This window comes from Mustela lutreola, chromosome 5, assembly GCF_030435805.1.
Source record: "Mustela lutreola isolate mMusLut2 chromosome 5, mMusLut2.pri, whole genome shotgun sequence".
NCBI classification, from domain to species: Eukaryota; Metazoa; Chordata; class Mammalia; order Carnivora; family Mustelidae; genus Mustela; species Mustela lutreola.
Window position 1 is genome coordinate 132,635,924 of NC_081294.1, and position 13,702 is coordinate 132,649,625.

A 13,702-nucleotide genomic window follows, 5' to 3' on the forward strand; every position below is an offset into this window, starting at 1 on the left:
ACAATGAAGCCCATCCCTTGTAGGAGTGCTGAGTAGCTCTAACTCTGGAAGCAGGGGTTGGATAAAAATCACATGACAATTATAAGAGGATATGGCATTAGAGAAGAGGTGTGCCAACCCTGTCTCTAGTTCCAAGACTAGTTTTCTAGTGCAGGTCTATTCTATTAAGTGGGAATCACAATTCTAAACATTTTAAAGCTTCTAAACAAAATGATTTGTTTTCTAATTTAATGTGTGCATGACCTATTAGCACTCAATTTACCCTTCTGAAATGGGTGAAAACTTTGAACCCTTTGGAAGTCATGAGAAATCTTCCTCAACAAGTAGATTTGGTGACAGTCCTATGCCTGATCTGGAGCAAGCCACTGAGGGAAGGTGGGCCTCTATCTGGGAACTCTGAGGGTTTCTGCAGTCCTGAGTCAGTGTGGAAATCAGGCTCTGCTGAACCCACAGGACTGCTGAGAACATTAGGCAGGAGAGGACAGTGACTCCTCCTTCAGAGCCCTTTCCAAGTCCATCAACCACTTCCGTATAGATGGGCTGTTAGAGCCTTCTTGGGCCACAATTGAAGGACAATGAAATCATGTGCCCAGGAGACTATTCCAGACTTTCTTAATAGCTGTGCTCTTTGCCATTAATGCTAAATCCTCCACGGGTTTAAATGATAGAAGTGATGTGACTGCACAATTAAATATTAGAAATGACCACTGAGTACATCCTGTTTATTGTTTATGATTTACACGGAAAATGATGGACTAGGGTTGTTGAACAATAAACCAATCATTACATTTAGACCTGGGCTTTTGAAAACTTGCATTCCATTTTAACAGTTCATATATATTTAACAGCTTATATATAAATCCAAATCACAAATAATCTTAAGAGTTAGTTAGCTCAGAGATAAACAATTAAGGAACACAATAGAAAACCACATGGATCTACCTTTAAATATCAGCATTCATATTACAAGGAAGAAGAAAATGTTTAAAAAAAATAGAATTATTAGGTCAAGTCACTTAACATAGAGAAGAGAAACAATATTTTTATCAGTATTTATACTTATTCCTAATTTACCTTCATATATTCTTAACTTTTCCAAAAGGATCCAAACAGTATTTCAGAGAATCAAACAATATTTTGGTATCTGAACTTTTCCGCTTCTGCTTATATTAACTTGTTACAATGAAAATCCTAAAATTTCAATTTTCTTAAAAAAAATTTTAAGCCAACTCTTATTCGACTTTTCTCCTTCACAGCAGCTGTTTATAGATAGTAGGGAGCCAAGAATGAAGGATAGAAACAGATGGAAAGCAAAAAGTACAACCGCTATCTTAAGTTCAGCTCTCAACACTACTGGTTGAGTTTGGAACCAAAACCTCTTAACAACTGGCATATAATAGCTAAATCTTAACAGGCAAAAAAGAAATATTTTCTTTGGGACAGCTGCTGCTAGGAGAAGAAAGCTGACATCCCTTAATACTGCCTAAATATAACGGGGCGCTTGGGTGGCTCAGTGGGTTGAAGCCTCTGCTTTCGGCTCAGGTCATGACAGTCCTCAGATCGAGTCCCGCATAGGGCTCTCTGCTCAGCGGGGAGCCTGCTTCTTCCCCCCCCTCTCTCTCTCTGCCTGCTTGTAATCTCTGTCTGTCAAATTTAAGAAAAAAAAATTCTTAAAAAAAAAACTGCCTAAATATAATTTGTGGCTTACTACAGAGCAATCTGTAGCAATGTCAGTTTAACCAGTAAGCATCACAACTGATCAATATTACTTAAAGGAAACAAATAACAACAAAAAAGAAACAAGAAAAAGAAAGAAAACAAATTAAAAATCACACTAGCCATGAAGTTCCACAATATACACATGAGAATTAAGTTTAATCTGATTTGACTCCTCGACACTGATCGTCAATGAAATATGGTATGGAAAGATCACAGAGTAGAAAACAAGCAAAGATTAGTTTATACAACAGTGACTATATACATCAGAAGGAAAACATGCTACCTAATGCAACATTAAGGCCTGAATGTAAGCATTTCCAAAGTCACAGAAGCCCCAAAGAACCCCTAAATTACAAAGTCACCACATTACATGCATGCAATGTTCAGTTTTGTTTTACCCATAAAAGGATACACAGTATTTTGCTGTAAATACCAGACACACATTTACAATATATGCAAAAATTAGAATGCAAGTGTTATGTTCCTTATAGTTAAGCCTCAAATGTGCCAACAGTGAAAATTCATTTAAGAACGAAGAAAAGAGATGGAATATAAATACTCAAAGAAATTACACAAATAAAATGTAATTTTGCATTTGGGAAGCCATATAAATATTCCTTTTATGTGTCCCAACTAAATTACCAATGTACTACTCAGATGGATGTACACTCGCTACATGCTTTACAATTTTACTTGCTCAAATGCGATATTCTAACACCTATCATTCTCTGGTACTGAGAGCAAATCACATCTGTAAGTTAAATATTATGTCCATCTTCGTACATATTTGCCTACTGGGTGTGATCACCTAAATGGAAAGCTATGCAATCTTATTTTGGAGTTACATAATTATGGATGACCCTAAAGGCCAAATTTCCCATAAAAAACAACTAAACAAAGCTCATTTCCTCATGTTTATAGAAGAATCTGAACGGAACTCTTTTGGCGGGCAAATCTGGGGTCAGGGTCTTCTTTTCTCTTTTAGAGAAAGGAAAATAAGAAAGGAACCATGTTACATGTTCAGTTCTGCTCACAGTCACTAGGTGATCACCCTACTCCTTTTTCACCCAGGGCTTAATTTGGTTTAATATGATACAACCCATTTTTATTATTTATTTCCAAATGAATAATTTTATCAAAATAAATTAGTGTAAAGAAACAAATGTACTATGAATAATCCTTATTCAGGAATACTTTAAAGAAATAAATTATAACACAGTAAGGTTTAGATATGTTATAAAAAGATGTGGCCAAATCTGTCCTATACCCCGTTAATTTTATGCTTTACACAAGTTGGTACAATTAACCTTCCAGTTTTTTAAGGATCAGATTTCCTCTTGGGATACAACAGAATGAATGTTTAAACACATGATGAATGTCTTCAGACTTTCTAAAATATTTCTGAACCAAAATTACTTTAAACAAACTGTATCTAATATTTATAAATTTATAAACAAGCATATTTATAAATTTATAAATTAAAAAAACAACACTTATCTAAGAAATGTGCCATGAATGTTCTCAAGTATAACTGTAACCAGGTGGAAAGGGAAAAAGGATTTCATAAGGCCATCTAATTCACCTCATCATACCAAACACTGAGCACACTAGATTGTTCATAAGCTTTACTAACCTTACCTCAAGCACCAACCATAGTAAAACACTCATGCTTTGCTAACCTTACTTTAAGCACATCCACCACTAAGAAAAGGAAAAAAAAGTTACTTTACTATCTAACCATTCCAAGGGGATTACATTGAGAATCTTAAAATTTTGTGGTGATTAAGCCAAAATTTTGGCTTTTGTTTTGATTCTAAAAAGTCCTAATTTTAAACAAAGATGGAAGAGTAGACATCTTCCTAAAAAAACCACTCAGTATTATGAACCAAGAGGTTCTGATGTAGCAAAAGCAAAGCGACCAATGAAAAAAGCATGTTTTAGAATACTTTTTATTTCCAATGAAACCAAATTTTACTACTGTTGTGATCACAGTCTTCACATTTGATGCAAATAGGAGAATTTAATTATAATCACTTAGTGGCAGTACTTCAGACAAAACCAGTAATATGTGCCACATACATGATTATTTCTTCTGGAGAGAGTTAACTGGTAAGCTTGACTTTACAATTAATACCAACATGTTCAACGAAAGAAAATGGATGCACTGCTTCAACATTCAGCTTGAAAATGTTTAGTACTTTCTGCGAACCTAAATTTAGTTTAGAAAGGTTAATATTCTTCTTTCTAAACTATGGTATAGACTATATATAGGATTTTAAATCTATTTATATATAATTATTTGCACATCAGATTGAGAAGGGATTTGCAGAATGACTTTTAGACATAGTAATCTCATTCAAGGGTTAAAGTTTAAGGGGCTTCTGCAGAGCTGTCAGCGGAAGGGGGGGCCTCCTGGTCAGGCTCAGAGGACGGAGCTGCCGAGGCTTCGATGACGGCGGGTGGGAAGTGGCGGCGGCACACGGGGCACGTTCCCGACTGGAGGGGAAGAAAAACAAGGTCAGAGCCAAAGAAAAGGTCTTAACTGCCACACAGTATCTTAGCAAGGATAAAACCCCAAAAACCCTCATTCTCATTCTCAAAGAAACAATGTTATCTGTTATCCTAAAAATCAAATCAAATAACTTAAAAACAAAAACTGAATCAACTTCAAACCCACATAATCCAGAGAAGCAAAAGTGTGATGCTATTTCCTCTTTATCCCAATCAGATTCTAATTTCTTTGAGGGTGAACAGCATCTCCTAATCATGTTTGTATCTTTCGGGTCAGTCATCTTTCACTCAGGATTAGTGGAGAGTCTACTACACTCCTTGCTCAGCGCTGTGCCATGTGAGCAAGGAGTCACTGGAAAATGAATAAGGATATGTCCCAGTGTGTCCCAGAGTTAGTGTGAGAATTAAATGAGAAAATAAACAAGTCATCTACCAGTGCCTGACACATAGCAGGAACATTTAGATCCTTCTTAAGGCTTAGATACTTAATATGTGGAATTTTAAATACATGGGAATTTAAATAAAGGAGATATGAGGGACAGCAAAGGTGGAATTTAAGCTGGCCCTGCCTAGATCATCTAATCCTGCAGATGGTATGGGGGAAAACTACACCAGCTACGCAAATATAAACAAATGTACACAGGAGTCAATGTGAACAGACAGGCTGGGGGCTAGATCACAGAATGCCTTGAAAGCCAAGAGAGAAATTTTAGATTTTATAATGGAATGGTGAAAATTTCCACACTGGATCTTACAAATCTTTTTTTAAATAATTTTTTTTTAAAGATTTTATTTATTTATTTGACAGACAGAGATCACAAGTAAGCAGAGAGGCAGGCAGAGAGAGAGAGAGAGGAGGAAGCAGGCTCCCTGCTGAGCAGAGAGCCCCATGCAGGGCTTGATCCCAGGACCCTGAGACTGTGACCTGAGCTAAAGGCAGAGGCTTTAACCCACTGAGCCACCCAGGTGCCCCTGAATCTTACAAATCTTAAGTAGAACTTTGACAACCATGAAGTGGCAGTAGAAGGGTAGCAACAGCAAAGAAAGCAAAAGGAAAGAAAGGAAAGGAGGAAGGAGAGGAGGAAGAAAGAAGGGGAAAAGGGAGGGAGTGGCTATAGGGAACAGAGGGAGTTATATCCCTAAGTACATAAGCTGTGAAAGTGATTTGGGAATTTCTACCTTACTGCCTATAAAAATACTTTGTGTAAAAACAGAGTTCACAGAGAAGATTTAAAATAAGATTTTATTTTGTGAGATTAAGAGTCACTTATGGTTTGTCTCCCTCCCAATCCCATCTTGTTTCATTGATTCTTCTCCTACCCACTTAAACCACCATGTTGCATCACCACTTCCTCATATCAGGGAGATCATATGATAGTTGTCTTTCTCTGCTTGACTTATTTCGCTAAGCATGATACGCTCTAGTTCCATCCATGTTGTCGCAAATGGCAAGATTTCATTTCTTTTGATGGCTGCATAGTATTCCATTGTGTATATATACCACAGCTTCTTGATCCAGTCATCTGTTGGTGGACATCTAGGTTCTTTCCATAGTTTGGCTATTGTGGACATTGCTGCTATAAACATTCGGGTGCACGTGCCCCTTTGGATCACTACGTTTGTATCTTTTCACCCAATAGTGCAATTGCTGGGAGAAGGGGGTGGGATTATGGACATTGGGGAGGGTATGTACTTTGGTGAGTGCTGTGAAGTGTGTAAACCTGGTGATTCACAGACATGTACCCCTGGGGATAAAAATATATGTTTATAAAAAATTAAAAAAAAAAAGTAAAAAAAAAATAAGATTTTAATAAGATTTTAAATAAGACTGTTTTTTCTTAAGTAATTCAAATATAGTTAAAAATAATTGGGTAAATATTTAGGGAGAATATATATATAGTTGGAATAGGAGGTTTTTTGTAGGTGATTACATATTTCTCTTATACATTTTCAAAGACCTTGATTTATATTAGCAGAATATATATATATTATTACAGCACTTTAAGAGGTGCCATAGGCTTTTTTTTGCTTGTGATATTTTTGAAAACACAAATTTCAGGGATATGATTAAAGATCTACTAGGTTTATCCTAAAATGATTTTTTGATATTTAATCATTTCCAAAAATGATTAAATATGCTAAGCAATTAGTGTTATCTATATTGTTTTTCAGAAATGTTAGTAAAGTAAAATAGTTTCACATTATCATTAATCTGTAATCATTAAATTGTAATCAATCTTTAACACTTAATTAAAAAGTACTACAAGTATAAAGCTGAATAAAATAGGCTTAAAAGATACTATCATCACTAACTTTCAGGAGGAACTATTAAAATATTAATTTCAAAAAAAGTAAAAATAAAACTCACCTTCTGTAGCCAAATTGAGACACAAGGTTTGTGAAAGAAATGGTGACAGGGAAGCTCTGTTGCTATATCATCCTTAATATACTCACTGCAACAGATTGGACAGCACTGCTCTTGACCAATTGCTGAAAATCAAAAATAATCTGATCAATCCCATAGAGTTCAATTTTAATAAAACTGAAAACCAACATATTAACTCACAGACGATACCTATGACAGACAGAAGAGCCATCTTTGAAAAAGTAATTGCCAAACATGTTTCTGTAATAAATGACAATTTGGAATTTAATAAATACTGCTTTTGTAGAAAAGTTGGCTGAGGCACATTTGTTCCAGCCCATGACTTAATAAATTAAAAATATTCTTCCATTAGATGAAAGTTTGTCAGAATCTGGCTCCACAGAAAAACTAAGGAAAGTTTCTAGTAGTCAGTATTTTATCTTTCAGGTACATTGATAATATATGAAAACATGAAATATGTTATCTGACATGAAAGATCAACTTTGCCCTTACCGGTGTGGTCTTCAAGAACAAGGGTCTCTGGAAGACCATCAATGCTTTCCTTACTGGCTGGTGGATTGGCCACCTCAACATCCACTGCCAGAGACTCTAAATGTGCCAGTGCAGTCTGAAAAAGAAGTCACAGCTCCTTGTTAGAAAAAAACTTTAAAACAGTAATAAAAAGCAATTTTTTAAGGTATCTTTCAAAATTATATGCACCACTAGTCTCTTCTGCTTCAGTCCCCTGCCCTTTTTGTCTCCTCCCAAAAGGAATCATCACCACACCAAAACATCAAAAAGTATCCAAAAAAGCACCATACTTCTCACAAGAACAACAAAAATCTATCTTGTCTCAAGAATCATCTACTTGCCCACCATATCTGTATCTTCAGAAGAGGATTACCTCTTCCAACTTATGAGTTCCTGTGTGAAAGCAATAAGATGAAACAAAGTGAACACTTTTGGACAGGCTCAACATATGAAAGATAAAATGTGACCGAGGTTACCAGATGATGTTCAAGTTATAGAAGCAAACAAATAATGTATTTCTGAATGGCTGTATCTATCACTGGCAAAGAGTCAGCACACCCACATGACTATTTTTACTAATATTACTGGGTTATCTGAGATGTGAACTTTAATTAGGGGTTCAATGTCTATATAAATTTACCATTCTAACAAAGATGAAAGGAACAATAGATCATATAACATCTTAGTGTAATCCTTCTGTGGCTTGATTAGCCCTTCCGGCTACAATTAGAACTACAGGTAGGACTTATATTCATGGGATCCAAAAGGTAGAAACCCAAACACCCATCAACAGATGAATGGATAAACAAAATATGGTTGGTAAAGTGTACAGGCAAATTCAGAGTACTTTGATACTATAATGTAATGTGTCAACTGCTTTATTCTAGTATAAAGGTTAAAGGAAAGAGTTACCACTATAGCACAATAATTTGTTAATAATATACAATATAAAAAAAGGTAAACTGTTAACATCAAATACATAAAAGGGAGGAACAAAAGTAGAGGTGTTTTGTTTTGTTTTTTTTTAAAGATTTTACTTATTTATTTGACAGACAGAGATCACAAGCAGGCAGAGAGGCAGGCAAAGAGAGGGAGGAAGCAGGCTCTCTGCTAAGCAGAGAGCCTGACGTGGGGCTCGATCCCAGGACCCTTAGACCATGACCTGAGCCAAAGGCAGAGGCTTAACCCACTGAGCCACCCAGGCACCCCAAAAGTAGGGTTTTTGTATGTAATATAAGTTTAGTTGTTATACCATAAAACAGTGTTAAGATGTTTTACATAAGCCTCATGGTTACCACAAAGCACAAATCTATGTTAGATTCACAAAAGATAGAGAAAAGTAAATTAAACACCACCACTATGGAAAATCAAGTCACAAAAGAAGGCAGCAAGAGAGGGAGAAAGGAAAAAGAGAAAAAATAACTAGACAACAACTAGTAAGACGGTATAAGTAAAGTCCTTACTTACAAACAATTATTCTAAATGTAAATGGACCAAATTCTTTAGGCAACAGGCAGAAAGTAGCTGGTTGGATTGAAAAAGCAAGACCCAACTATATGCTGCCTACAAGAGACCCATTTCAGCTTTAAGGACACACAGGTGCAATGTGAAGAGACAGAAAAAGATATTCCATGCAAACAGAAACTAAAGAGAGCAGGGTAGCTACATTTGTATCAGAAAAAATAGACTTCAGGCCTGGGCACCTTGATGGCTCAGTGGGTTAAGCCTATTCCTTCCGCTCAGGTTGTGATCCCAGGGTTCTGGGATTGAGACCCGCCTCGGGCTCTCTGCTCAGTAGGGAGCCTGCTTCCTCCTCTCTCTCTGCCTGCCTCTCCATCTACTTGTGATCTCTATCAAATAAATAAAATCTTAAAAAAAAAAAAAAATAGACTTCGGGCCAACAATGGTTAACAAGTGACCAGGTTATTTTTTTAATAATAAAGGGTCAATTGCTCAAGAGGATAAAATAATTACAAATATATATGTACCCAATATTAGAGCACCTAAGTATATTAAGCAAATAAAAGTAGATCTGAAGTGAGATTACACAACAATAAATAATACTAGGGGACTTCAATACCTAACTTTAAATAATGGATCATCCCGATAGAAAATGAGAAATAAAACATTAAACCTGAACTACACTTCAGCTAAAATCGATCTAAGAATATACAAAAAATTCCATGCAACAGCAAAAGACTACACATTCTTCTCAAGTGCACATAAAACCTTCTCTAGAATAGATCATATGGAAAGTTATAAAACAAGTCTTAGCAAATTTAAGAAGACTGAAATTGTACCAACTTTCTTTTTGACCAAAATGGCAAGAAACAAAAAAATCAACAACAGAAAAGAAAATGCGAAAATTTAGAAATATGTGAAAATTAAAAATTTAATTAAAAATTAAAAATTCCTGAAAAACCAATGGGCCAAAGAAGAAATCGAAAGGTATCTTGAAATAAAAGCAAATGGAAACAACAGCATGTCAAAACCTACAGGATGATGCAAAGGCAGTTCTGAGAGGGAAGTTTATAGTAATAAATGCCTAAATATGCTATATATTAAAAAAAAAAACCTCAAATAAACAATCTAACTTTACAACTCAAGGAAACAGAAAATGAAGAACAAAGTCAAAAGTTGGCAGAAATTAGAGCAGAAATAAATGAAACAGAAATCAGAAAAACACAAAATACCAACAGAACTAAATGTTGTTGTTTGAAAAAATAAACCAAAATGCTATATCTTTAGTTAGACTAAGAAAAAAAGAAGAGGCTCAAGTAAAATTAGAAATGAAAGAAGATGTTATAGATGATACTACAAAAATACAAAGGATCATAGCAGACTATCACGAATAATTATACACCAACAAAATGGATAACCTATAAGAAATGGGTCGATTCCTAGAAAACATGCTGACATCAAGAAGAAACAGAAAATGTGAACAGACTAACATAAGTAATACTGAATCAGTAGTCAAAAATATACCTCCCAAAAAAGGCCAGGATCAGATGGTTTTCCTGGACAATCCTATCAAACATTTAATGAATTAAAGGCCAATCCTTTTCAAGCTCTCCCAAAAAAAATGAGAAAGAGGGAACACCCTCAAATTCACTGTTTAAAGTCAGCATTATCCTGACGCCAAAGTCAGATTAGGACATAAGAAAGAAAATTAAAGTCCAATCACCCTGATGAACATAGATGCAAAAATCTTCAACTAAATTCCTGCAAGCTGAACTCAACAGCACCTGAAAAGGTTCATACACTACAATTAAGTGGGATTTATCCCTGGATGCAAGAATGGTTGCAACACATGCAAGTCAATAAATGTGGTATTACAGAGTAAGAGATAAATATCATATGATTATCTTAATAAACACAGAAAAAAACATTTGACAAAACTATCATTCTTTCACAACAAAAGCTCTCAACGAATTAGGTACAGAAGGAACGTACCTCAACATAATTAAGGTATCCATGTATGACAAGACCACAGCTAATCTCAGAATCAACAGTGAGAGGCTAAATGCTTTTTAAGATCAAGAACAAGATAAGGGTGCCCAATCTCAGCACTCCTATTCAATACAGTACTGAAAGTCCTAGCCAGAGCATTAAGGCAAGAAAAAGGAATAAAAGGCATCCAAATTGGAAAGGTGGAAGTAAAACTGTCTCTGTTTGCAGATTTCATCTTTTATGTAGCAAATCCCAAAGACACAAAGACCCAAAGACCCAAATCCCAAAAAGTTGTTTGGACTAATCAACAAATTCAGGGAAGCTCTATGGTATAAAGTCAAGATATAGAAATCAGTTGTGTTTCTGTACACTAACAAAGAAATATCTGAGAAAGAGATAAAACAATCCCAATCACAATGCATCAAAAGCAATAAAGTACTTAGGAATAAACTTAACCAAAAAGGTGAAAGATTCCATTTACTGAAAACTGAAAGACGAAAGAGAATGAAGATATAATGGAAAGATATTCCATGTTAAGGAACTGGAAGAATTAATATTAAAATGTCCACACTACCCAAAGCAATCTACAGATTAAATGCAATTCCTATCAAAATTCCAATGGTATTTTTGACAGAAATAGAAAAAAAATTTCTAAAATTTGTATCAACCACCTAGGCCCTGAATGGCCAAAACAAAGAACAAAGCTGGGGGTATCACACTTTCTCATTTCAAACTATACTACAAAACTGCAGTAATTGAAAACAGTATAGTAGTGGCATAAAAATACTTAGACCTGTGGAACAGAATCAAGAACCCACAAATAAATCTCGGCATATATGGACAATTAATATTTTTGAGAAGGGAGCAAAGAATTTTCACTCGGGAAAGGATAATGGCTTTAATAAATGATATTGGAAAAACCAGTTAATCGCACACAGAAGGATAATTGCATATATAAACTGTATCACTACCTTAGCACCACTCACAAAAATTAACTCCACATGGACTAAGGACTTTAAGACCTGAAACCATAAAATTTCTAGAAGAAAACGCTGGTCCTTGACACTAATCTTGCCAATGATTTTTTGAGTATGACAACAAAGGCACAGCAACAAAAGCAAAAATAACTAAGTGGACTACATTAGATTAAAGAGCTTCTGCGTATCAAAAGAAACCATTAACAAAATGAAAAAATCAAACTACAGAGTAGAGGAAAATATTTGCAAATCATGTATCTGATAAGACATTGATACCTGAAACATAAAAGGAACTCTCACAACTCAGTGAAAAAGAAACCAAAACCAAAAACTGACTTAAAAATGGGTAGAGGAAATGAGCAGATATTTTCCCAAAGAAGACATACAAACAAGTAAGTACATAAAAAGATGCTCAATATCACTAATCATCAGAGAAATGCAAATCAGAATCACAGTGAGGTATCACTTCACAAGGGTTAACAATGGCTATCACCAGAAAGACAAGAAAGAACAAGTATTGGCAAAGATGTAGAAAAAAGGGAACCCCTTGGAACTTTTGGTGAGAATATAAATTGGTACAGTCATCATGAAAAACAGTATAAAAGTTCCTCCAAATATTAACAGAAATACCGTATGATCCTACAATTTCACTTCTGAGTATACATCTAAAGAAAATGAAGTCAGGATCTTGGAGCGGTATCTGTACTCCCATGTTCACTGCAGTATTATTCACAATAGCCAAGATATGGGAATAACCTAAATGTCCATCAATAGATGAACAGATAAAGATGAGGTACCTATATATACATACTGGAATATTATTCAGCCATAAGAAAGAAAAAATTCTTGCTACCTGAAATATGTCAGACAGAGAACGTAAGTACCCAATCATATAATTTACAGGTGGAATCTAAAAAACCTGAACTCACAGAGAGAACAGAGGGTAGAATGGTGAGGAGTAGGGGAAGCAGGGAGATGGTGGCCAGAGGGTACAAACTTCCAGTTATAAGATCAATAAATTCTGGGAATCTATGCAAACAGGGTGATATAGTTAACAATACTGTATTATATACATGAAAGTTGCTGAGAGTAAAAATCTCGAATGTTCTTACCACAAGAAAAAAATGGAAATTATGTGAGGTGATGCAGGTGTTAACTAACCCTACAGTGATAATCATTTTGTTCAATGTAAGTGTATCAAACGAACACCTTGTACACCTTAAACTTATAAAATGTTATATGTCACTGATACTTCAATAAAGCCAAGAAAAATGTGGTATATACATACAATGAAATAATACTGAGCTTTCAAAAGCAAATTCTGACACATGCTACAACACGGATGAACCTTTAAAGCATATGCTGAGTGAAATAACTGGTCACAGAAGGATAAATACAGATGCCACTTAAACGAGGTACCAAAAGTAGTAAAACTCAGAGACAAGTAGAATGGTAGTTGCCAAGGGTTGGGGAGAGGAAGGAGCAGGGACTTACTGTTCACAATGTACTTAATGCTCCTTAACTGTATACTAAATAGTGGTTAGGTAATTTTACATTATGTATGTTACCACAATAAAAAGGAAGCTGGAGGAGGATTCTACCTGACAGTTAACATTGCCCTCTCTTGGATGGCAGACATAACCTTTTGTATACTCTTCAGGATTAGCTTGGATAATGTCACAATGTATTATGTCTTTCCAAAAAGAATCTGACATAACTTAAAACAGACCATATGGCCAAGGCCTAAGCAGTCAGAACAAAGAAAAGGAGAAAGCAAAAAAAGTTCATCATAAGAGTTAGTAAATACACCTAATAATTCTGAACACCAATTTGACTCTGAGTTTGCAGAGACTGCAAAAAGACAGTGTGCCAGAAAAGGAATTACTGACTCTTAGCTCCAAATTCACCTTTCATTTCTGTCTGTTAAAATAGATCTGGGCCTTTTGAATATTTTTCCCTTGTTGGCCTACATGACCTTAGGTTTTGTCAATAGAGAGCTCTGGCGAGATCTCACAGAAGTACTTTGCTGCTTGGTTCTAGTGGGCTTTCTGGGAAGGCCCGTAGTGTGGAAGGGTTTCCTATGGTGGGCTTCTGTGTCACAGATGACTTCTCCAGCAGGAGGCACCTCTAGTGCCAGGGGCTTCTCCAT

At 35.5% G+C, this 13,702-nt stretch overlaps 1 protein-coding gene across 6 annotated transcripts in view; it reads right to left on the reverse strand.

Annotated features, from left to right (window-relative positions):
• Positions 1 to 705: 705 nt before the first annotated feature.
• The window catches only part of PJA2 (praja ring finger ubiquitin ligase 2), a 71,407-nt gene continuing 58,410 nt past the window's right edge, over positions 706 to 13,702 (reverse strand). For 5 of the 6 annotated variants that reach the window (XM_059175628.1, XM_059175622.1, XM_059175624.1 and 2 more), the window contains 3 exons: positions 7,109 to 7,223; positions 6,599 to 6,720; positions 706 to 4,215 (listed from right to left, as the gene is read on the reverse strand). In XM_059175628.1, coding sequence (XP_059031611.1) covers positions 4,090 to 4,215; positions 6,599 to 6,720; positions 7,109 to 7,223 — 363 coding nt within the window. In that variant the 3' untranslated portion in view covers positions 706 to 4,089. Of the gene's footprint in view, positions 4,216 to 5,454; positions 5,976 to 6,598; positions 6,721 to 7,108; positions 7,224 to 13,702 lie in introns of those variants that run through there. The other variant, XM_059175626.1, reaches the window with a different exon arrangement.